This window comes from Gorilla gorilla, chromosome 5 (assembly GCF_029281585.2).
Source record: "Gorilla gorilla gorilla isolate KB3781 chromosome 5, NHGRI_mGorGor1-v2.1_pri, whole genome shotgun sequence".
Taxonomy (NCBI): domain Eukaryota; kingdom Metazoa; phylum Chordata; class Mammalia; order Primates; family Hominidae; genus Gorilla; species Gorilla gorilla.
The window spans coordinates 64,490,100-64,516,334 of NC_073229.2; the positions used below are offsets into that span (position 1 = coordinate 64,490,100).

At 39.3% G+C, this 26,235-nt stretch overlaps 1 protein-coding gene across 5 annotated transcripts in view; it reads right to left on the bottom strand.

Annotated features, from left to right (window-relative positions):
- The window catches only part of PLA2G7 (phospholipase A2 group VII), a 65,222-nt gene that overhangs the window by 32,074 nt on the left and 6,913 nt on the right, over nucleotides 1–26,235 (bottom strand). For 2 of the 5 annotated variants that reach the window (XM_055391805.1, XM_055391804.1), the window contains exons 2-13: nucleotides 20,131–20,273; nucleotides 14,327–14,448; nucleotides 13,736–13,880; nucleotides 11,807–11,900; nucleotides 9,613–9,681; nucleotides 8,840–8,963; nucleotides 7,889–8,002; nucleotides 7,739–7,807; nucleotides 6,678–6,769; nucleotides 5,332–5,502; nucleotides 2,494–2,642; nucleotides 1,890–2,037 (exon numbers count right to left, since the gene is read on the bottom strand). In XM_055391805.1, the coding sequence (XP_055247780.1) occupies nucleotides 1,901–2,037; nucleotides 2,494–2,642; nucleotides 5,332–5,502; nucleotides 6,678–6,769; nucleotides 7,739–7,807; nucleotides 7,889–8,002; nucleotides 8,840–8,963; nucleotides 9,613–9,681; nucleotides 11,807–11,900; nucleotides 13,736–13,880; nucleotides 14,327–14,448; nucleotides 20,131–20,239 (1,395 nt within the window). In that variant the 5' untranslated portion in view covers nucleotides 20,240–20,273 and the 3' untranslated portion in view covers nucleotides 1,890–1,900. Of the gene's footprint in view, nucleotides 1–1,878; nucleotides 2,038–2,493; nucleotides 2,643–5,331; nucleotides 5,503–6,677; nucleotides 6,770–7,738; nucleotides 7,808–7,888; nucleotides 8,003–8,839; nucleotides 8,964–9,612; nucleotides 9,682–11,806; nucleotides 11,901–13,735; nucleotides 13,881–14,326; nucleotides 14,449–20,130; nucleotides 20,274–26,235 lie in introns of those variants that run through there. The other 3 variants (XM_055391802.1, XM_055391806.2, XM_063707646.1) reach the window with 3 other exon arrangements.

A 26,235-nucleotide genomic window follows, 5' to 3' on the forward strand; every position in this document is an offset into this window, starting at 1 on the left:
GTTAAATAACTTGCCTAAGGTCAGATAGCTGATGAGTCTCAGAGGCTTGATCAAACCCAGACCTACCTAACTTTGAAGCCCATGACTTTTTAAACATGATTTTGCAAAGTATAGATCTTAGCTTTTAGAAACAGATCTTAGCTATATGCTGCTTAACAGATATGTGACATGGGCAAATTATGTAATATTTTGAACTTTGATCTTCTCCATCTGTAAAGTGGTGATAATAAAACCTTTCTTGCAGTGTTTTTTTAAGATTAGAAATAATTGATATAAAGTCCCTGAAAAGGAGTAGGCATTTGATAAATGTTTCTTTCTTTACCCTGAAAAATATTCAGTGTGCACTATGTTAGGTTATTTCTTTTTAACCTTAACTTATTAGATATTTTCAATAGTTATTTTCTCCTTTCAGCATCAGCATGCACCACCAACAAAAGACTGTAAAAAACAAACAAACAAAAAAGTGTTGAATGGGACATCCATACAGTTGGAATGCTTATTTCTAAAATGAATAGGGAAAAGGTTTGCTAAATGAGATTGGGGTAAAGGTGTATCTCTGTGAAGCGTTATCAGACTCTGAAGCCTAATGGAAATAGCATTATGAACCTTAAAAACCGGTTATAATTTCAGTAAGTAGAAGGGAGAGAGGTTTGCATTAAAAGTAATTGAGGTAGATGAGTATGTTACTTATTCCTGGAATAATGAATAGACAAGTTTGGCTTACTCATATAGATAATATAATGTGAATTGCCAGAAGCAAAGCTCAGAGAAGATGCATTAGGGTCAGATTATAGGAAGCCTTCAATTTCAAGCTGAGTTTAACTCCCTATTTTAAAAAATTTAATCTGAATGGCTACAGAAGTAAAATTCCCAGAATGAGTGACTTTGCACCTGACACCACTAAGATAGGACTAGGGTACCAAATGAGTGGTATAAATTTTTATGTCCCCTGGGAAATAAAATCATTTTCCATGATTCCCATATTTATAAGTATATAAATTCTTAAGCTATATTTTTACCTCCATTTAATCGTGTTATTCTGTTTTACTACTACATATAGAATTGAAAACATTAAATAAAATTAATTGGAATATGAAGAAGCTAAATGTAATTCTGAATGTTTTATTATCCTTCACAGCCTTTGTGTGAGTAACTAACGTATTCTAACTGGAATCCCTGCTATATGCTGTAATACCTGTGGAACCTTTCTTTAGCAAGTAGAATGCCTTAAAGAATTAAAGAAAGTGTCAAAAATTACCAATTTTCTCTAATCCACTGCCTTTGCCTCATCTCTAATATTCTTAACCCTTCTCTACTCCTTTTAGTCATCATTGGAAATTGTGTAGTACCACCAATCCTGTGCTAAAACAATGGTTTTGCTTGTTCTAATTTTTCTTACCGTGACCAAAAGTCAAAGAGAAGTGCTGCCAAATTCTACCTAGAATATCATGTTGCTATAATTAAACTCCACTGCCCATAGTAGATAATAAAAGGCAAGAAATTGTTTTTTACTCTATGTTTAGGGAGTCTTGTATCATTGCAACAGGTTTTCACTGGGATTTTGCCTGTTTTAATCTACTTGTCTGTCAAAGTAATGTAAAAACAGTTTTTAACTTCAACACTGAAAAGGAATGATCTTTAAAATTAAAATTTAGGCTGATATGAATATTGTATACTGTATTCTTTCTTTACATCTAAAGGGAAAAAATTCTTAGTCCAAGCTTCAATCACAATTACAGTATAGCCTATATTTTAAAATATGAGTCCTTTGGGAAAATACATTAAAATTCTCTCTCTCTCTCTCTCTCTCTTTCGCTCTCTCTCTCTCACACACACACACATACACACACATAATTTTAGACAGTTTTGAAACAAGACTTTTAAAAAACCTCTTTTAATCCTAATTGTATTTCTCTATTCCTGAAGAGTTCTGTAACATGATGTGTTGATTGGTTGTGTTAATGTTGGTCCCTGGAATAAGATTCTCATCATCTCCTTCAATCAAGCAGTCCCACTGATCAAAATCTTTATGAAGTCCTATAAAATATAAAGTGTTAATCAACATATTAAACTTTTGAGAGCATTAAACAGTTTGGTGCCCCTAGGTGGCAATAAAGATTTACAAATTACACAAGTTCCGTTAGGATGGTAGAGACAATGTGCTCTGTATCAGCTGCCTCATGGCTGCTTCAGCAGCTGGATGCAAACGGGATAGGAGTGAGGCAACCTGCTGTCAGTATCCTCAACATGGAAGTCCACTCTAGGCTTCATACAAAGAATATTACCTTTAACAGTTGGATTTGCTTTCTATGATATAGAGGATGTAAAGCAGCAAAATTGACTTTCTCAAATTTCTGTTTTCAAATTGATATACTGCTTTGTTCCATTGTAAACCAACTGGAAATAGTTTAAATGGTACTAAAGCTGTATTAAGATAGACAGCTTTGTCCTGAGATTCATCTGGTTTAGGTCATGAAAAAAATAGTTTCTTACCTAAATGCTTTTGTAAGAATGCTAATGAAGCTTTGTTGCTAAGATCAATAGCTACATCTGAATCTATGTCTCCCTTTAATTTGAGCACGTGTCCAATTATTTTGCCTGTTGCAAAAGTGAAGTCAGCAAAATTCTGGTGGACTGAACCCCTAAAAGAGAACAAGACATTTAAAAGTCACATTGTTTGATAAAATTATTATTTTTTTAGTTAGAGTGTAAGAAAGATACTGGTCTTGTTGGTCTGTTTACTGAAAACCAAAGAAGAAATAAAACTTGTAATTTGATCTACTTAGATGTATTTCAAGGGTCACAGGCTGTTTGTTTAGGGATCCCAGAGTATATTCTTCTTCCCTCTAGAAATACAACTCAAAGAATCTTGTTCTTGCTTGGTATCTTGATTTTAGAATAAATGATTCTTGCTTTTTAGTGAATTGGAATACTTCCAGTTTGAATACTGGAATGTGTTCTGTATTGAAGGGTCCCTGAACTCAGAGCCAGAGCCTGCTACCTGCCCTCACCACTGAACGTGGTATGTATTTGATGCTAGTCACTTTAAATTTAAATCACTTTAGATTTAAGCCTTAGAGGAAATAGATTTCAAACAACACTTTTCCCAGTATTAAACTGTAAGCACTTTATAAATATCATTTGCACTGCTCTGTAAATTCATCAATAGCCTAACGTCAAATAGAATGGCCTTTTTTAAGTCCTCGTTTTCTACCACCACTGGGACATTTGACACTTGATGGCTTTCTTGCACTTTTTTTCTTTACGTTTCCTTAATGTTGCACCTTCCCTTCTGACGCTAACCACTCTATGTTCTTCACTGGCTCTTCACCCATTTCCCATTGGCTGAATGTAGGCATTCCTTACGATTCTACTGGCAGACCAACTCTTTTCTCACTTTGCAATCTCTTCTACTTCAAATGTTTCATCTATGTTGTCATGTAAATTATGTAATCATCCAATTTGTGGCCAGACATCTGTGTACAGATTCCCCAATTCTCAAGCTAAGAAATTGTGAAGTTAAAAGACATCTTCCCAGTCCTGCCCAAAGCTGCTCTGCCTCTTGACTCTGCTGGTTCTTATAAGCAAACCATCATTCTTTTAGTCATCTAAGCTCAAAACAGGGCCACTTAACTCCCTCTCACTCTTCCCCACATTGTAGTAGGAAACTTGAATGTCAGAAACATAAAGAAGATAAACAGCAGGAATACAAGAGAATTGCGAGCAGAAGCTTGGATGATCTGACTGTGGAGAACTGCCAGAGGTGAAGAAATGGAAGGAGTGGTATAAATGACAGGAGAAGCAGCAAAGAGGTGGGTCATGGTAGCCAAGGGAGCAGGAAGAGGGGTGGTCAGCAATGTTGAACAGATGCAGAGAGCAAGGTTGAGACTCTGAAGAGGCTGCTGGTGTGGCATGCAGCAGGCCTTTAGTGTCTTTGTTTTGGCATGCCGGTGGGGGACCAGGAAGCTAGACCACAAGAGTCAAAGAGTGAGTAGAAGTAAGCACATGCAATGACTAATATTGGCTATTCTTTGAAGGTTTCTAGCAGAGAAGGGACAAAAGCAAAGGTGAGAGCTTAGTAAGGAAGTAGCGTTGAGGGAAGGTTAGGTGTTCTGTATTATTTCCGTTTTAGAATTAGAAAGAGTTGCACATACACATAAGCTAAATGAAGTCCTTGCCTGAAATACCTAAACCCTTCCTTACTATCTAAACTCTCTTGATCTTACAAAATCCAATTTTAGTGTCATCTATGAATCCTTTTCTGTTGGAAGAGACCCCTCTATTCTCTGAGCCCATAGTGTTTATTGCCTATACTCCATATATTTCCTTCCTGCCTCTTCTCTTCTCCTAAATAAACCAGATTTCAGATAGGAAAGGGGTGAGTTCAGGTCCATCTTTGCTTTGTAATATCTCATCGAGAGTTCAAAACCTTATCAGGAGTTCTTTTTCACCTCCAGGATACAAGAATTGCCAACACGTCATGGTACCCCATTATAGCTTTGGGGAATTTATAAACTCATATTCTTTCTCAACAGGTTAGTATATTGCAGGTCTCAGTCGATAATCTGACTTTTTCTTTAAAGAGTTCCTAGCCCAGCCTAATGATGGAATACTTCCCCCTAGCTCTACCCCCAAAAATCTGTAGGCATATTCTGGTGTTTAGATTAAAGTAGCATGTAGTATAATGCTAATTTTAATTACCAGTGATATAGTTTGGATCTGTATCCCCACCAAATCACATGTCAAATTGGAATCCCCAGTGTCAGAGGCAGGGACTGGTGGGAGGTGATTGGATCATGGGAGCAGTTTCTCATGGTTTCACACCATCCCCCTTGGTGCTGTCATTGTGACAGTGAATTCTTGTGAGATCTGGTTATTTAAAAGTGTGTAGTACCTTCACCCATCCCTCTCTTCCTCCGGTTCTGGCCATGTGAAGTGCTCATGCCCCGGTTGCCTTCCACCATAATCGTAAGTTTCCTGAGGCCTCCCCAGAAGCCGAGCAGATGCCAGCATCATGCTTCCTGTACAGGCTGCAGAACTGTGAGCCAATGAAACCTCTTTTCTTTATAAATTACCCAGTCTCAGGTATTTCTATATAGCAATGCAACAACAGACTAATATAACCAGTATATATACTATATACATTAACATTCTCATTTTAAAAAGAGTAAGACTAAGTGTACTTAGAAACTGAGATTATCTAATTCTCTCCTTATTGAAAGTCTAAACAACCAATTCAGCAATTCTGTAATAGTTACCAAATGATATCGATTGATATTTACCCAAGCTTCAAGTTTGTTTCACATAATGAAATAAGTCACTAATACTTACCTGATTGTAATCATCTTTCTTTCTTTATCAGGTGAGTAGCATTTTTTCATTTTTATGATATTAGCAGGATATTGGAAATATTCAGAGTTGATAAAAAAGAGGGGCTGAGGAATTCTGGAATATACTTCATCACCCAGTGGAAACATCCATGCATCCAGGGCAATACCACATCTGTAGATATTTGTTGACAATGATGAAATTAAACTGGTTACATACTAGCCAACATTGAGGACATCCTAATAATGCTAGGATTGGTGGACACGCACCATACCAGTTTATTATGGGTTATCTCATTGGAATAAAGAGGTATCATACTTCAATGTGGGAAAGGGATATGATTAACTTTGTAAAGTAGCAGACCTGGAATTTTATATAATCATTTTCTTTATATGCCTTTAGGAACTGCAACCATTTGAGTGATATATCCTTAAAACTTTTTATTCAAAATAAATTTTAGAATACATAATAATTTCTTCGACACTGTGGAGTATCTGAAAAAGTATAATAAATGCACCTTTGTTTTCAGAGCTTTTATGCACCTTGTAGTGTATTTATTATAGCTTTATTAGAGTAACAATTGGGCCCATTACTTTATATTTAGAGGCACTTCAGCTGAAAAACTGTCTGAGGGTTGAAGAAAAACATATGGAGCATATCATTTGAAAGTGAAACTAACTTCCTTTTTAAAAGTAAGTTTATCCTATGTTTCCTGATCTTTTGCTAAATGGATGAAAGAAGAGAATTCTCTTACACTGAAATGGACTTTTAAGCAATTTGAGGTGAAGTTTCAAAAATGATCCTGCCCACTCTCTGTACGGTTGGTTCTATGTGATCTCATCAGTCTGGAATGAAGGTTTAAGAAAGAAAATGTTCCTGCAAGCTAGAAAACTGGGGTCTTGTCCCAACTCCTACCCAAATAATTGTAATTTTAGATCCAGTTCCATCTTAAAGGTGGAAGGGGGAAAAACCTAATTAAAAAATGTCCTGCCCACTGGAGAAGTCTGGCAATACTGTAAGATGACAATATTATTATCACAATCATTATGTCACAAAAAATTATATAAAGATAAATTTTTCAGTGAAAAGTGTTAACCCCTTGGGTAAACAAGAATAATGAGGGAAAACATATGGGAGTAGGAGGAGATTTTAATAGCAGGAGAAGTAGATGTTTTAGCCTAGGAAAATGTATACAGAGTATTTTATGGGGGCAAAAGAATAGCCTTATAAACTCCAAGAGATCCCTTCTTCACTAAGAATTTGAATAAAAAATTATATCTCACATGAGTTATCACTTGCCCTCTTCCAATAATTTACTATTCTCTTGCTTTACTATCTTATTTTCTTACCTGAATCTCTGATCTTCACTAAGAGTCTGAATAACCGTTGCTCCACCAAAAGAATGTCCAATTACTGCTATTTTTTCCCTATCGATAGAGTCCTATTTGAAAAAGCATGATATAAATTTATAGCTATCTCGTGGTGTTAGAAGAAATGATTTTGTCAGTCATATAATTGTTCATTTCATGGGGATGGTTAAATACCTTGATTTCTTATAGAATATACATATACACACATACATTTATACATACCATACACACATATACATCTATATACACATATAAAACACATTTACACATATATATAACATATGTAAAGGTTTGAAAGTAAACTTAATGGTCTTTGTAGTCACCCACACTGGAAACTTCAACATCAGTTCTGACTTCTGCCTCTCCTCACCCCATGTTTATTTGTTTGTTCATTCCATGAGTATTTATTGAGTACCTACTCTGTGCCAGGTACTGCAGTCTCATTTCAGTGAGCTTTCAGTCCATCAGGGAAGAAAGTTATACAGAGGCATGATGCAATACAGTACAGTGGTACAAAGGAACACACATGACAGACAGCGAGCCTGGTCCAGAAGTGGGCATTGGGGTCCAAGAAAGCTTCTTAGAGGAGGTGATGCATAACTGGAGTCTTGAAATTAGGTAGGAGTTAGGCAAGGGGAAGGGTGTGTCAGGCCAAGGGGACAACATGTACAAAGGCAAGGATACAGAAGAGAGTGGCTGCTTGAGGGATAACAAATTTCTTCATTGTATCTGGAGAACAGACCATCATCTTATTCTCTAGTTCCCCCTAATCCCTGCACTTCACATGCCACACACACTTTTGAGTCTTTGCTCATGCTGCCCACTCTGTCTGATATTTTTCCACCCGCTCCCAAACTTGTGTCAAGTTTTCAAGATCAAGCTTAAAAACATGCAGGAGCTGTCCATGAAATAATAATACTTCCACAGGAGTTGAGTTGAACCATATGACATTGCTGTTTTTGTAGATCAAAACTGACTAACTTTTGGCAATTTCATATCTAGTCCAAGATAATGCATTCTTCATTGCTGCAATACTTTACCTGTACTGCTTTTTGTGTCCGTGTGTGCGTTGGGGAGGAGGCTGGTTGCAGCCCTTTATCATGTTGTACCTTGCAATATAGCAGAAAATTAGATGACAAAAAACAATAAAGAACTGTAGGACAAGAGAAAAATTACTTTTTATAGCTTACCTTCAGTTGTTCCATATCAAACTTTAAATCTAATGCATTCTTCACTGGCTTTCCATGATCAATGTCAAGAATCAGACTGAGAGCTTGGGAACATTCTTTTGCTCTTTGCCGTACCTAATATAATTATTAGAAGAAGGAAATGACAAAGTAAAAAGTTATAACACTTATTTTAAAGTTTAGGTAGAAGCTGTATGTGGGAAAAATCGTTGGTCAGTTATAAACTGGAAATCTGATTAGTGATTATTACTTGCTACCATAATGACACAGGCCCCAGCTTTGCACATAGGTATAGCTTAGTCCAAATCCTGGCTCTGTTGCTTACCTACTATGTGACTTCAGACGATTTACTTAACCTCTCTGAGTTTCCATTGATTGTATAATAATTCCTACCTAAAGGAAATGTGGGTGGACTCAAACATAATAACACATGTAAAACACCCACTATAAAGAGGAAGCCAATATGCTTCACTTCACTTAACTGCCCTAATAGCTCTGTAAGACAAATAATGTTTCTATTCATTATTTTATAACAAAATTAAGTGGTGGAGCCAGGATTCAAACATAGAAAGTTGGGTTCTAAGGCCCATACTCTTAATTCTATTGTATACTGCCTCTCTGAAAAGTAGTCTTTTTATATTGCCTGTGAGGAAGAATCTATTAATTTATTTTCTAGCACTTTTTAGATTCTAAAATTAGAAGTTTTAATTCAAGGGAATTCTGAATATTCACTGTCATCTCCCAAATTTTTGTATTTGCCTTTGTTTTTACTATGAACTAGATATTCCATTAAGGGAATTTTACTGCTCCAGGAATCTATTGACAGATCTTTTGGGAATGGGAAATAGGAGAGCTAGGAGCATAACTTGCCAGGTGTAAAATTAAATTAACAAATGTCATCCTTTTGTACATGCTTTTAGGTCACCAACCACCTCTCCTTTCACTGCAATGTACCTGCTCATTTCGTATATGTGTCTCCTCCTCTTGTTTCAGGGTTCTAAGGTAGAGCCAAGACTTGTCCCCTATTTCTGCAGCAGATTGGTCCTTGAAATAGTAAGTTGCAGATGCAGATCTATCTCTATAATACAAGCAAAATTATTATTTATGCATGCTCCTTCCCTTCCTTATCTGACCCATGTTTCTCTGTTCCATCCTTGACTCAACTTCCTCTGATCTTTTGACTTCCCTTTCTTCTTCCACTCTATATTTTCTCTTAAATTAAAGAAGACTGTAAAAGAGTTCCAGGAAAAAAACCTTATTGTCTATCATCAAGTTGCAGGTAAACTCAATCCATTCTGTCTTGCTAATTCTGGGAGGCAATGTTAGCCATGTTGAAACTCAGTCTCAGGAATCAAATCCCGGCACTGCCACTTACTAGTTGTGTGACTTTGGGCAAATTACCCTTTATCACCTCTATATTCCTCTTCCTTAAAACAACAATAATATTAATAATAACCATCTCATAGGATTGTTATGAAGACTGAATGAAATGGTGTATTAAAAACATTTCGCATAGGACATGGCAGGCAATAAACACTCTAGAAATGTTTGGTGCTTTTAAGTCTTTTAAGTCGATAAACTCAATCTCCTTTTTTGCTCATGATGTTACCATACTTGAAAGTTCCATCAACATTTTAAATAAACTTTTATGAAAATTAGAAACATAATTATGAGCATTGACATTCCCTGTAGTTGGCCAAAGAGCCCAATTATATCAGGTAACATACCTGTGTTCTACAGCAGCAACTATAAACCCATGAGATGCCAGGTCAATGCCAATAGCAGAATAAAGTGTCCTTCAAAACAAAAAGAGGGAAGAATTACAACTACCAGTCATGATTACAAGGCTGAGTCCATTAATAAAACTGGGAACATGGAGGCCATTACACCCCTGTAGTAGTGCCCTGGGGTGGAGTGGAGAGCTATGGTTCTTAAAGGAGGGTGATTTTGTTCCTTAGGGGATATTTGACAATGTCTGGAGGTATTTTCATTATCGTGAATGTGGGTGAGGGTATTTCTGGTGTCTAGTGGGTAAAGGGATGCTGTCAAGCATCCTACAATGCACAGGGCAACCCTTCACAACAAGAGATTATCTGGTCCAAAATGTCAAGACTACTAAAGTTGAGAAAACCCAGGGCAGTGATTATAAATATTGCCTTTGAGAGTTTTGGGTTTTTAATCTTGGTTCTGCCACTTCCCAGCTGTATGATTTTAGGTAATTACTGCATTTTTGTCCTCATCTGTAAAATGGGCCTAAGAGTAAAGCATTTGTTTTAGGGTAGTTGTAAGGTTTTGCTAAAATAATGTATATAGGAAAGCAGTACAGTATTGTAGTTACAAGAATGAGACCTGCAGTCTGACCACTGAGTTTGAACCCTGGTTCTACCACTCGTTAGCTGCGTACCTTTAATAAGTCACAATATTTTTGCTGCCTTGGTTCCTTATCAATAAAATGGTGACACTATAATAGTATGCTACCTCATCAGTGAGGATCAATTGAATTAATACATTTTCAGTACTTATATTAGAAACAGGTAAATACTAAACACATGTTAGCTATTATTTAAATGATTGGACTGGGTGAAATAGTTGAAAAATCATGTGCTAAGCACTGCATTTATGCCCTCTTCCACAGCTTCATTTGCACAACCTTTTCCTCATACCATGCATTCAATAGGAAATGTCCACAGAGAATAAAAAGGAGGTAGCTAGAAACTATGTCTTTATTGCTGAAGATACAGGACCTTTTCAAGAGGGGGAAATGATATAGCACAGGGATTAGCAAACTTTTTCTGTTGAAGGCCAGAGAGTAAATATTTCCAGCTTTGTGGGCCATACAGTCTTTGTCACCACTACTGAACTCTGCTGTTGTAGGACAAAAGTAGCCATAGACAGTGTACAAAAATGAGTGGGTGTGGCTGTGTTCTAATAAAACTTTATAGAAATAGGCAGTGGGCTGGATTTGGCCCTTGGGTTCTAATTTGCCAGTCACTAGTGTAGGAGAAATCAAATAGCTAGCTGAACTACATTTACAGTGCTGAAGAGAATTCTTGATTGCAAGTGCTACCCAACTTCTTCCCAGCTAAAAGCCATCTCTCTTGTTTTCTGAGTTTTACAATCCCTTGAGGTAGAAGAGGGGTGACAGGTGAGAAAGTGGTGGAAGAAAGTGAAGAGGGTGGTTGTTGTTATGAAAATGTGCCACTCAGCTATCATGCTACAGACTGCATAGCTTACTAAAGACCCTATCCAGCTCCTGCCCCTCTGGATCCATCACCATGGTCAAGTGGAAGCTAAGCATCCAGTGAGCTGCTCCCAGAGACTTGGCACAGCATGAGTACTAACATTAGCCCATTCCTATGAGATACAGGACTCTTGATAAGCAAATATAGTCCAGCACTCCTTCCATTGGCCTGGCTCAATATTTCTTAGAACCATGCTTCATTCTGAAGCTCTTCTTATCCAATCCTTCTCCCTTCCCCATCACCTTTTCAAGTGTCCAACCTGTGTCATGGTCCAAAGGTTCTCCCCATCTTTTCCTGCTCCTTCTCTTGCCTTCACAGATATTTCTCTTAATAAAAGTCTTTCCCAGCTAATCTAAAATTGGTTTCTCAAAAGTTCTAAACTTTACAGAGGATAATTTTAAGAGTGTAAATATTACAGTAATGAAGGACAACTATAAAAAATGCAACACCCTTTCTTCTCTGCTGTGAGGCTAATCCCAATAAGCTGGTAGTAGGGAAAAAACTACTTGACCAGACAGGTCTAGGACTGATCAATAGACCCACAGCCAATTATTGAGGAACCCCAACTCCTCCAGACAAGGGCCTGCATGACATTCCAAACTCTGCTATTTCTTTCTTGAATAAAAAAATTGTCATTTATTCCTGGAAGCCAAAAATTGTTCATCCTCTCAAACATTACCTGAATGCCCCAAGACCATGAGAAAAAACAACAAGTGGATATTTTTCACCAGGCCTCAGAGGGGAATTCCAGTTTGCAGGAGTTGTCATTGAACCTAGACGACAATGGAAGGTTATAGTTAAGGTTTTCTCTGAGTGTTGCTAGTGAATTTAATTCATATCTCATTAGCATAAAATGCAGACCCATCTGATTTATATCTACTTTTTTATGGATGAATAGTAGATTCATTAAAAAGACTGCTACTAGATACCCACCAACCAAAGAGCTGAACTGTAAGTTGTTGTTGTTGTTGTTGTTTTTTTTTTGAGATGGAGTTTTGCTCTTGTTGCCCAGGCTGGAGTGCAATGGCACAATCTCGGTTCACTGCAACCTCTGCCTCCCGGGTTCAAGTGATTCTCCTGCCTCAGCCTCCCGATTAGCTGAGATTACAAGCATGTGCCACCACGCCTGGCTAATTTTATATTTTTAGTAGAGATGGGGTTTCGTCATGTTGGTCAGGCTGGTCGTGAACTCCCGACCTCAGGTGATCCACCTGCCTCAGCCTCCCAAAGTGCTGGGATTACAGGCGTGAGCCACCGCACCCGGCGTAAGTTCTTTCCTCAGACCATAGGATCATTAACGATGAGTTATTACTGACAGCTCTGGACTTAAGGTGAGAGATTTTCCTACTTATAGGTGTATTCATAAAGGCTGCTACTTACTGCCATTCCCAGGTTTTGGAAAAATTTTAAAGGGAATGTTCTGAAACCAAACTACCCATAAAACCTTGGATACATTACACTAAGAGCCAGAATCTAAGAAACAGAGACTCTGTTCATTATGATTTGGTCATAATCATGCAGCAAAAGGTAGAGAAACCACTGACTTCATACTGTCATGGATGCAGCTCTGCCACTTCCTAGCTATGGATCTTGGGCAAGTTCCTTAAACTTTCTGTACTTCAGATTCCTCTTCTGTAAACTTCAGAAAATGGTATCTCTTTCATAGGGTTTTTGTGAGAATTTTATTTAATTAGGTAATATATGTAAAGCACCTATCCATCACATAGTAAGGGGCTCAAAAAATGAAAATATTGTCTTGTTTCACTTCTCAATTTTTATTGTCACCATTATTATCAGCAATCATTTGTGTTTCATTTTCTCATCTATAAAATGCAGATGCAGTCATAAAGACTGAATGTGATGATTGCTATGGAGGTGATTTATAAATTATTTTGCAACATAAATATGCAGAGTTATGCTATTTTCATGTCTGTTATAAGTGGTTTTTAAGAAAATTAAAAGCCGATGTTTAAGATGAATCCCAAAATTTGTAGATCGTTTTGAGGGGTAAATGTGAAGACACAGTTAACATCAGTCCAACAGTAGTGTCTAGTCAAACAGATAAGGAAGGAAAAGTCTATATTAGTAGAATGTAGACAGTAAGTGAAGAATGCACATCAGATTGTCTTAGCAATGGGGGTAGGTGATGGGAATGAGAGTAGAGTCTCTTCATGTATGACAAGAAAGGCATTAGCTTTGACTCCTTTGTTTTGGATCTGGAGAGTTTGATGGCTTCTACTTTCTTTCTCTTTTTGTCTAACTTTAGCACAGAGCATGCGGGATAGTGGCCACACCAAATAACCTGCTATTCTCACCACGGTATTGCCTTCTCCATGGTATGTCAGATGAAAACTAAAGAGCAGCCACAGAAAGATGTCAGAGTCAGTCTGATACTCTCGGCCACTCCCGTCCAACTCAGAATGGACAAAATGAGAACCTTGATTCTGTCGTAGTTGCCTGGGCTTTAAAGAAATACTTTCCTTATCATTTTAGGAGCTGTTTGGACTGAAGAAAAATCTACTTTGGTCTTAACTACTTGAAGTTCTTGTTGTTTTCAAGGTTTTCTTACATGCAAGAGCCTACAAAGAAGGATCAACAGAAATCTTACCAAAGAGTAACCTCAAAATGTTGCCCATAAGCCAGTGTGTTCCAAGAAATTTGCTAAGACCCCAAAAATATTCTTTATTTGGGATCCAAAGGGTGTCAAGGCGATCATTATCTTGGGATGGATAATATAAACGCAAGAAAGTGCCCTGTTAAGAAAGAAATTAATGCACTTTTAGAGAAGTTGTGTCTCAAACATATTCCAGCAGCTATTTTGCATATTTAATTAGTGGGGACTCAAATACCTCTGTGTTCACAAAAAGGTCTAGAGAACTTTTTAGGCTGCTGTGGTGATTGAAGATAGTCATGAAAGAGAAACAGAAAAACAATATTCTATCTCAGTGAAAGGAAAATACAAGCAGCCTGGCTTCAGGTATTAAGGAAGTGAAAAATAAGGTTTATAGAGAAATTAATCAGACAATAGCAAAGAATTGAGGAATGGCCAAACTAGTAAAAGCCTTCATATGAAACAATACAAATTGCAAAATGAGTCATTCTCAGGTGAGGGCAAGGTCACATTTGAACACCTTCTAGTGGTCCATAGCGACAGACAATATTAGAGTATCAGGATAAGTTGTATAAATCAAAGCATTACCTTATTAGTGTGATCAAACATTAAGTCCATACAACCAACGGAATAAGGCCCATTTCCCCTGGGGATTTTAGTTTGGCCAAAGCTTGCAGCAGCCATCAGTACTTGTATTTTGTTGACCCATGCTGAAAAACAGGTAAATATTATCTCATTTGTCATCCATTACACATCAGATTTTATTATGCAAAGGAATTCCAATGGAATCAAGTTACTTCCCATAGTTTCTGGCCTTCTTTCTTTCTCAATCTAACAAGTAAGATATGCAATTATTGAGGGTCTGCTCTGTTTGAAACACTGTGTAGGGGTTTTGGAGGGTAAAGAGATGAAAGTAGACATAGCCTTTCTCTCAAGCTGCCTTGGACTGTTACCTCCTAATGTTTGCAGCCTTGCCCTCTCATTCTACTTCTATCCAGAGTAAATTAAAGATGACTTCACAAATCTGTTTTTCCTAAACATGAACTTTATTTCACATTTCAGATTTGTGCCTATAACTTCTCCTTGAGCATCTCTACCTGATGTCCTTCCCATAAGAATGTCAAAATGAAACTAGTTTCCAAAATGAAACTAAATGATCATCTTTCAACTCTCCCTTCTCACTTTCCAACCACACAGCCTGCAACTCAAGAACTCCTCATCTCCTGCACCACAAGCCAGAAACCTGGGAATCATCCTATTCTCCTACCTCTTTCTCACCAACCACCCTACATTCAACGGAGCCTCTATTTTCTTTTTTTTTTGAGACAGAGTCTCACCGTGTCGCCAGGCTGGAGTGCAGTGGTGCAATCTTGGCTCACTGCAACCTCCGACTCCCTGGTTCAAGCGATTCTCCTGCCTCAGCCTCCTGAGTAGCTGGGATTACAGGTGTAGGCATGTGCCACCATGCCCAGCTAATTTTTGTATTTTTAGTAGAGACGGGCTTTCACCACGTTGGCCAGAATGGTCTTGATCTCCTGACCTCGTGATCCGCCCGCCTCAGCCTCCCAAAGTGCTGGGATTACAGGCGTGAGCCACCGCGCCCAGCCCCAAACCTCTATTGCTAACATTAGTTTTTAGCTTAGAATGATCTCCACAATATATCGCTGACCCTCTAGCTCAACTGTCTCATTTATGCCCTCACTGTCTCTTGACCAGACTGTTGCTCTCTCTCCTAACTGTTCTACCCACCTTGGATCTTGACCCCTTCAAATGCATCCTTTACACAGCTCCTGGAGGGATTTAAAGCACAAATCACACCAGACAATTCTTAAAATCCTTCAATGCCTCCCTATCAGCAAGTGTTCTTTCCTTGAAGGAGGAATGTATTGTAATCTTTTTGGAAGGCAGTTTGTAGGAGGAATTTAAATCTACACATGCTTTCCTAAGCAAATACACTGCTACTTGCAAAAATGTGGCCTATCCTTCCAGTGCTCTGGGGTTGAAACATACTGAGGTTCACAGGTGCACAAGTTAAATCCCAAGTTTCTGGGCACTGCAAAGAAACCCTCCACTGGAGGCCCATTGCCTCGTACTCTTCCTCTTCCTCTTCCCCTTAAGTTATACCCCTTCCTTGTGCTACAGTACTCCTGAGCAACACACTGGGCTGGTTGATGCCACTGCACCTTTGTAAATGCTACTGCCTATGCTTAAATCCCCTTAGCAAACTCCCATTCAAACTTTAATACCTTGGTCAGATGTCCTGTCTTCTCTGAAGCCTTCCCTGATTTCCCAGACAGACTTAATCATTTCATCCTCTATATCACATAGATTCTATGTGCATGTGTGTATACACACATGTAATCATTCTTCCTGTCACATATTAAAATTATGTGTCTGCATGCTACACTAGGCTCTTTCTTCAGAGCCATATCCATGTCTTTGCATCCTCTTATCTTAACACAGTGTCTGGCACATAGCCAATGATCAACAAATACTTGTGAAAATAAGCTCAGTTAACTTGAATGGCCACTGGTCTCTCTTGTTTTCCTTTAAACCCTTTATCACATGCAGTATTTTACTCATCCACTCCTAAAACTACTTCTCTCTCTCTGGTGCAATCTTCCACACACCAGCAGCTTCATCTGTTCTCCTTTCTAAACCTCAATCAAATCCATATTTAATTACAAGATGTTGAATCCAAATATCAGTGTATTCAGACTCTCACTTTTCTTGACATATTCAGCTTGTCCACCCATTCCTTCCATTGGATGGTGGGAGTTGACTACTCTCTGCTAGCCAGCTATCAAGAGCTATGTTAGATAAAGCATCTGCATCAATACCATGGAACATTGCCCAGAAAAGTTTTGAGTCATGGGAAGAAACCAATTTACAGCCTCCACACTGGTGACTCATGTGTGAAACACCTGCCCATGATGAAGCCTTTCAATACATAAGGCTCAGCTACTCAAAGCTGATCCATGGACCAGCATCATTGGCACCACCTGGAGCTTGGAAATGCAGGCTCCTGGACTTCACCATAATTCCACTGAATCAGAAAAGGAGTGCCCATTAAAGTTTAAGAGACACTGGGCTGAAGTTCCAGACCACCTGCCTGACATACAGGTCAGCAATCCATGGTCAAATGGTAGGAGGTAGTTTCAAGAAAGGCAAGGGGAGAGGGGATGGAGATGAACAAACCCTGTGAATTGGAGGCACATGGTTCTATTTCAGATTTCAGATGTACCTCTTACAAGCTATAATCCTCTGGCCTAGTTGCTCCCCTCTCTGATCCACATTCGTAAAATGACATAAAAGCACTTGACCAGCCCACAGTACAGTTGTAAAGATGAGGTGAGAATGTAGGTCAAGTTCTTAGTACAAAACATGACACATAAGGGGTAGACAAATAATGCTGTTTACTCCTTCCCCAGAGTCCATTTACTCTTGCTAGGTAAATCTGTGCTGAGTCCTTAGGGAAGTTTTAGCAGGTCTAACCTCTCCCCAGGTAGATTCAAACCCCAGAAACTTTTTTTTTAAACTTTACCTGCAAGGTGAACTTTCAGGGTCTATTTTGAATTACAAAAGGCTCTTCTTCTTCCATTAAAAGAGTATCTACTGAGCCATGCTTCTGGTGTAACAGGGAGATGTGAAGTCCCAAGGAGGAGGACCTTAAGGTAGGGACACCTACTTCTTCTTCTGTGGTAAGCAGCCTGGTGCTACTGCAACCCCACCCCTAGGCAGGCATGGTGTGCCTGTGCAGGGCTTGCTGCAGGGAGACCTCTGGCTCACACAACTCGCTAAGGAGCCCCAGAGCCACAGCTGCTGTTGGAGACACTACCTCTAGAATTGGAGGCTCAGTTCTGGAGGCATGGGAGGGTTTCACCCAACACAAGCCTCCGCTTGTGAGATCTCAATTCCAAAGGACTGGGGAACATTTTCCAATAAGTTAGGAGTGCCCTGGTTGTCCAACACCTGTTCTCCCTGGGAAGTTTCCTCACTCAGCATTCAGGAGCATTCAGGTCAAGGTGAGGTCTGCCTGTTCCAGGACACCTGACCTCTGAGAAGACCTCAGGAATCATCAGGCTGATCCAGGTTTTGGTATAGGTCTATGGGGTCCTATGCACCAGTGCCAGGGTGCCTGGGGATGGCTGTGGAACAGGCTCCATAGCCTACAGCTGACCCGGTTATGGGCCTGGATTTCCCATTCTCTAACCATCTGTCAGGAGTCATCATTAAGGAAGTGGAAGGAGGAGACTCATCAGGTCAAATGACCACTCACACAGTTTTGTGGTTCAGAATTTATAAATGTCTCTTCTTAGTTTTCTTCAACTTTATTTTAATAGGAGGATTGGAACCTATGGCATGCTATTAATTTTATTACATATTTTTGGTGGTGTTCATTTGTCAAATATTCCTGATGTTCAGTCTTGGGTTTGGAGATGAACTGTCTACATGCTAGGACAATTACACTCTTATATGGCTTTATGTCCTCCATTAGCAAAGAGGATATCTCTAGCCCATTCCTACAAACCTTTTAACCTGCATAGCCATATTTTCTGTGTATTCATTTAGTAAGAAATTATAAAGAATCACCTATTATTTTAATCTTATTTAATAAACTGTTTCTAATACTTTAAACCAATATATATGCATTCTTTTTTTGTTTGTTTTGAGACAGAGTCTTGCTCTGTAGCCCAGGCTGGAGTGCAGTGGTGCAATCTCAGCTTACTGCAACCTCCTTCTCCTGGGTTCAAGCAATTCTCCTGCCTCAGTCTCCCAAGTAGCTAGGACTACAGGTGTGCACCACCACACCCAGCTAATTTTATGTATTTTTTTTTAATATAGACGGGGGTTTCACCATGTTGGCCAGGCTGGTCTCGAACTCCTGACCTCAAGTGATCCACCCACCTCGGCCTCCCAAAGTGCTGGGATTACAGGCACGAGCCACCATGCCGGCCTGCATTCATTTTTGAACATTTAGAATGGGCATTGCATTGGGCTCAATGCTGGGACTATAAAGATAAAGCAACGTCCCTGTCCTCAAGTTTCTGTCAGTCCAGCGACAGCCTTCCAATGATTTTTAAAGACAAAGGGATTTTAAAAATATGTTTAAATTTTTACCCTGTACCAATTAAAAGTGAAGGATATAAATGTTTCCCGAATGATGATTTTCCCACCATCTAAGACATTACCTGTTCTCAATCCATGAAAAAGGTAGTAGGAAAAATGAACTTAATGTCATCTAGGATGCAGGACCCTTGAATTTGACTATACATTTATTGTCTTAGTCACCAGTGTATCCTTGATGACTTAACTTCCTGATGCTTTATAGGATAAATGGACCTGTGAGATATTATTCTATTTCCTATGCAAATGTAGATATAAGATATAAAACCTCTCCTAATGCATTCATTTTCCTGCTTATGTAGTAGGGCAAAATTTAAGGTACTGAACTATGAAAGCTCTTTTGCAAATGCTATCGTAAGGAGTCACCCATCAAGCTTGAACAATTAGATCCAGAGTGACCCACAACTATCCAGGTGCACAGCTCTGTAGGTATAGTCAGTATGACACCATTCAGAAGCCACCTACACTGCTCTCCATAGGAGACTGGAAAGAGAAGTTTATGCATCACAACCCTCTGGGATGAGCAGGAATTTGCAAAGCTCCAGAAACAATCTTTTTCCAATTAAGGTCTCTCTTAGTGACATTAAATGTAGCCATCTAAAGATGGCTGTCCCGTTTTGGCCACTCCTGGGTTAGTCTATGCCTTCCACCTCTTTCTTTCCCCACTTACCACAAGGCAAGAAAGAATGAGTGATCACATCCATTCTCATCTGGAACTCCCTAGCACTTACTTGTCCCTACCTCTCTCTATTATCAGGTAGGAAAGATTGTTTCCTTTTGGATCCCAAGACCTGAAATGGTTATCTCACATGACTTTCCACTATTAGCCAGGACTATGCCTGTTGAACAAGACACCTGCTTCTTCTCCACCTCATGGAAGCAGGTTTTGAGGCTGTCTTGGAGTGGACTCCAGGCCAGTTGCATTACTATGCTTGTGTGGGCATGCATTAGGGCAGTCAGAGAGAGAAGGGGTGGCATTAAGGAGGTTCTCCGTGGTGATTGCAAGCTGAGCGTCCAGTATATCTTAAAATGTGCCATCCTGGTTCTGTCCTGCAGTCCTGATACTGAAGAACACAAGTGCTTCTTCAATTTTAGTTGAAATGAGGAAAAAGTGAGAACCTCTCCCCTACTCCAGGAGAATACAGGATCTCCATAAGCCTTTAAATAGGACTTGTTCAGATGTGCAGATGTGCAACTTCTTGGGGCCCACTTGAAGTATGGCGACAGATCAGTTGCTCAAGACCTTGAACAAATACACCTCTTACCTGATGATTTCATATGGGCAACAGGATTTATGTATTGCCAGTCAAAAGGATAAACCACAGCCAGGCAGCCGCAGAGGCAGAAAAGCACATGCAATTTGGGTGGCACCATCTTGGGAGCTGAGCAGCAGTTTCAGCTTAGTCTCCTTCGAAGCAGATGATTAAAAGAAAAAAGAAGTATGCAATGAAGAGGCCTTAAATAAGCTGACAAATCAAGAAAGGCTGAGGTACTAGTAACACTTGGAAAAAATGAAACATGTATTTTCTGTGCTGGGTTTTAGATTGGTACTACAATGGTAAAATCCTTGGTAATGTAGGATTACCATTACCTACATTACTAAGGATTACATTGGATTGTACAGCACAGAAATAATACTTTCAGACAGTTAGATTAAGTTTTTGGTCACTAGTTTTCTAACTTTATAACAGTATGGTCAGCTATAAAAATAGCCAACAAAATATAACAAATATAACAACCATCTGTCATCATCATAATAATATCCATAGGTATGTCTAGCACATAGTAAATAATTCATAAATTTTGGCTATTTCCATCATTTAATTATATAGTGACTATATTTCTGCTGCTGTGGTTGTTTTGGGTGTTAATATGATGTTATATTCTTGGTAATTTCTATAATCCTACTATGATATAAGTTTCCAAAAAGCAGAAGTCAGGTCTTATTTGTTGTCTCAGTGCCTAATACAGGGCCTGGAAGAAGTAGTATTGCATAGATGCTTGTTGAATCAGTAAATGAAACAACAGAATATGAGATGTGTGGTAATAATAAATTATAATTAGTCTGTATGCTAACATCTTATTAGCAAAAACTATCTTGCATTTGTGCATCCATTTTCCCCCCTAAAATTTGGCCCTTCAACTTTTGTGGGGGATAGAAAAGGTCCAAGCCACCATCATCTCTTACCTAAAATTTGCCATCACCTCTAACGAGTCTCCCTGCTTTTGCCCTTGACCCTAAAACCTATCCCCAACACAGAAGCCAGAGTGATTGTGTCACCCTTCTGCACAAAACCCCCAATGGTGTCATATGTTACGGGGGAGAAGCCATTCACCCAAACTAGCTTATAAGGATCTACATAACCTTTACTCAACACACTCCCAATCCTTCCACTATCCCCTCTTGGACACCTGCTGCAATCACAGTTGCTTCCTTGCCATGCCAAGTACTCCACACCCACCTTCCATCCCCACCTTGAGGGCTTTGAATGTGTTCCCTTTTATGGGAATGCTCTTTGCTCTGACACCCAAATGACTGGTCCTCTCACCTCCGGGTTTTTGCTCCAGTGATACTTTCTTGGTGACACTTTCCCGGTTCAATCTATTTAAAATTGCAATCTAACCTCCTTCTTCACACCAATACATTCCCTATTTCCCTCCCTACTTTATTTTTCTCCAATATTTATCACCAACTAATGTACCTTGTATGTTATTTGTTAGTTGTTTATCACCTTCCACTAAAAACTTAGTTCTGTGAGTGTAAGGATTTTTGATGGTTTTTCCCCCTGCTGTATTCCCAAGACCTAGAATAGTGCCTGGTATGCAGAGGCACTCAGTAAATGCCTGCTGAGTGAATAAATCTAGCACATCTGGTTACTAATACAAACCGAGCCAAGTTTAATGATCCAGTGTCCCACTGACACTAATGAAGCACTCGTTAGTATAGCTATTTTGCGGGAAGATGTAATATAGATGTGTGGCACAGACAATGAGTGCTCCTGAACATCTATGTGCTTCCCTACATTTCTTAGCCGCCCCTGTGGTTGGGCTGGGCCCATGGGGCTAATTCCTGAGAAACAAAAATTTGAACAGAAGTCGTCTGCAACAGAGTCACTGTATCTCCTTCATGCCTTCCTTTCCCTGACACAGCAAACTTAGAAATCATGTGCTGATGTAGTGCAGTCTTGAAGTGAAAGACGCCTGGATACCTAGTCACTGAACAGAGAAGAGCCCCTGCCAATTCAAATGACCTTTCACAAATGGGAAATAAACCTTTGCTGTGTTAAGCCACTGGAATTTCCAGGTGAAGCTGTTATTGCCTTAATGGAGCACAGCATGGCCTATCCTGATTGTCAGATCTGCAGTCATTCAATCAAAGGGTATTTCTTAAGCAAATACTATATGCCCTCTCCTATGGCAACAACTGTGGTAAGTACCAGAGATTTTGACACAATCCCTACTCTCAGAGAGTTTACAATTGTGTTTCAGAGACAAGACTAGCATATATTAATAATATAATACAGGAAGAAAGCAAATTACAGGGGCATTTTATAATTCTTAGATGATATGGTGCAAGTTCTGAGAGCAACAGGAATGTAGACAGAAAGATTTCAAAGAGATGGGGCTTTCGTGTAAGGGCAGCTCCTATTGTACAGGCTAGAAAGACCCAGATAGGCAGCTAGTAAATGTGTTGCTGGAGCTCTAAATTTTTTTTTTTTTTTTTGACAGAGTCTTACTCTGTCATCCAGGCTGGAATGCAGTAGTGTGATCTCGGCTCACTGCAACCTCTGCCTCCTGGGTTCAAGCAATTCTCCTGCCTCAGCCTCTCGAGTAGCTGGGACTATAGGTGCCCACCTGCATGCCCGGCTAATTTTTGTATGTTTAGTAGAGATGGGGTTTCACCATGTTGGCCAGGATGGTCTTGATCTCCTGACCTCATGATCTGCCCGCCTTGGCCTCCCAAAGTGCTGGGATTACAGTCATGAGCCACCGTGTCCGGCCAAAACTTCTTAAACTACTTGCAGAGGGACTGTATTTCCTTATTCAACATCTTTCTTTCGATCAGAAAAAAAAGGTATATATGTGCAACTCTTTAAGATTATTTATAATTTTGGTTGATTTTATTTGATCTTATTTCAGTATTATATTTAATTATATTATAAAGTTAATACATGATTTCAAAAATCCAAACATAACAGAAAAAGGTAAATTGAGTTATCTCTTCGCAAATAATGACTTGCTAACAGATTTTTTTCCAGAGGCATTTCTAGGCTCGAATACATGCACACTGAAGGGGCCAAGGGGGCCACGGGTGGCATTCCCCTTGGACCTCTGAAGGGTCACTGAAAAATCAACTTGTAAAAGGCAGATTATTTATATGTGTATTCACAAGGAGCCTTCAGAATGAAGACCCAAAGATACAGGGGAAACTGTCTATTTTTATGCATAGGTTCAACAAAGTATGAACAGCTGTGTAGAAATATGACTGGACAATAAGGGTAAGCTCTAATGCTAATAGGCTCAGAGGGGCAACCCAGCAAGCCCTGTCTGTTCAGATTCTTCTTGGTCTGTCTGTGCAGCATTCCTTCTTCCAGGGTAAGAGGACCGTTCCCTGAATAAGGGTCTTATAACCTACAATCAGATTAGAGTCCTGCCTTGGGCAGGTGAAAGGAAGGCAGGAAAAGGTCAGAGAGAAAGATTCTGCTTTCTGAGACCTGCTCCTGAGGTCTAAAGCACTCCAATATTATAACCAAAGACTGTAGCAAGGGCAACGGGAGTTATGAGCCAGGAACCATATTAACATGTAATAATCACAATGACCACAGAGGCTTCTGAATATGAACACACAGGAATAATTCATAAGAAGTCTTTTAACTTTTAAAGTTCTCTTTACACAGATAAGTGCCTTTTTCTCAACCATGGGATATGAGTTAGCTAGAAATGTATTTATATTTAAGAACTAGGACCCTGAAAAACTTAGTGGTAACTTTAGACATTCTCTTAGAACTAGAGAATCCAACGGGACTACACTAAAACCCTTGATACAGCCGTCTTCATCATCACATTGTATGAAAATCTATTACCATAACCCCAATCACTGGTCAATACAAAAACACAAGCTTTTTTTTTTTGGAGATGGAGTCTCACTCTGTCACCTAGGAATGCAATAGCACCACCTCAGCTCACTGCAACCTCCGCCTTCCAGGTTCAAGTGATTCTCCTGCCTCAGCCTTCTGAGTAGCTGGGATTACAGGCACCCACCATAATGCCTGGCTAATTTTTGTATTTTTAGTAGAGACAAGGTTTCTCCATGTTGGCCAGGCTGCTTATGAACTCCTGACCTCATGTGATCCGCTCACCTCTACCTCTCAAAGTGCTGGGATTACAGGCATGAGCCACCAACATTCTAAATCAATGGGAGTGTTCACTTTAAAAATCAATGATTTTCTTCAAATAGTAAGGCCTGAAAATAATAACTATCTTCAATTTGGCCCCTTGACCACTAGATAAAATATCATCCTGGCAATCAAGAAGACTTTCAATGAGCACTCAGATAATACATTCCATTTAAATGGATTCTACCTTTCTGCCTCTCTCCTGCAGACTTCATTTCTCCCACTGAAACCACAGTTCCCTACCTGTTCTTCAGATCTCAGTTGTAGTCTCCATACACAACCATAACTGCCACAAATCCCGATTTCCCCTATTTGTCACTGTTAAATTCTCATCAGGCATCATTTCCCTTTTCGAAACAAAAGACAAACCAAAACAATAGATAAAATGTCCAATCTTGAGTTTGAAATCTCTGTGAAAAGCTGACAGATAAACCATCCAAGTAAAACCCAGTCCTGGCAAGAGATTAGGGCAGGTGGGCCTTAGCTCTTGTGTTATTAGTAAAGAGTCAGAAAAGAAAATGCTCATTTGTTAAGTATCAGTACTCTCTTTCCAAATTCTTCCTGATTGACCTTTGGAATGGGGGCATGTGGCAGGTTGAATAATGCACTCCCACCCAAATGTCCATATTCTAAACTCCAGAACATGTGAATATGTTATGTTCCATGGCAAAAAAGAATTGAGATGCAAATGGAATTAATGTTAATCAGTTGACCTTAAAATAGGGAGATTATCATGGGTTATCTGACCCAATGTAATCACAAGAGTCCTTAAAAGTATAAGAGGATGGCAGAAGAAGAGGTCTGAATGATGTGATGTGAGAACTCAACCCACCATGGCTGGCTTTGAAAATGAAGGAAGCGGGCATGAGCTATAACATGTGGATGGCCTCTAGAATCTTGGAAAGGTAAGGAGACAGATTCTCTCTAGAGCCTCAGGAAAGCAACACAGACTAGCTGACCTCTGAAGGTTCACTGAACCTGTTATTTTAGCCTAGTACGGCCATGTCAGACTTCTGACTTTCAGAACCATGAGATAATAAATTGTGTTGCTTTAAGTGACTAAATTTGTAGAAAATTTTTACAGCAGCAATAGAAAACTAATATGGAGCATATAAAGTAACTGAATGAGACAAAAAGCAAATAATAGCCCAATTCAGTTTCAACTAAAGTCAAAGAAAGTGGCTTAAATACCTCAAAACTGACCCATTACCAGACCAAATGATTGCTGAAGAAGATAAAATCTTCTTTGGATATTTTACAATAGGATGAAGGCTGGAGAATGCAGCTAGAACATCACTCTACAGCAGTGTCTCTCAACTAAGGCATTTTTGCCCCCCAAAAAGACACTTATTAATGTCTGGAGATATTTTTGGTTGCCACAACCAGGAGGGGGCTGCTACTGGCATCTAGTGAGTAGCAGTCAGGGATGCTGTTAAGCATCCTGTAGTGCACAGGACAGCCCTACAACATAGAGGAATCTCAAAATGTCAATAATGCTGAGGTTGAGAAACCCTGGTCTAAGAAAATGCTGGGGCAACTCTATCCTTGTTTAATAAGGAAGAAATATTTATTTCATTCTAGGGAGGCAGATGCCTGAGATGCAAAACCTGCAAGTAACGTATAATTAGTAGATTCTACTCACAATTTTGGAAATGGGAATTAATCTGCATCCCATGTGCAAATGTCCAAATGTTTGGTGTTCTATATGGCTTAAAGGTCATAAAAGGTAAAAGTTGTCTAAGATCAATGGGCAGCTTGCTGCTATACTGTAAGTTCCTGATCTTACTCTCAGACTCAGTCCCCCAGCTATATTACTCACAATAGCAAGAGTAAGAGTAACTGGATCTGTTGAGTGTTGTATGCATAAATGGCTTCATGATGGTTAGGTTAAGGTCATGGGTATACTTCTTGAGAAAACTTACCTGTATCAGAATAATAAAGTGGTTTAGAAATTTAGCTCCAGTTTCTGGCTGC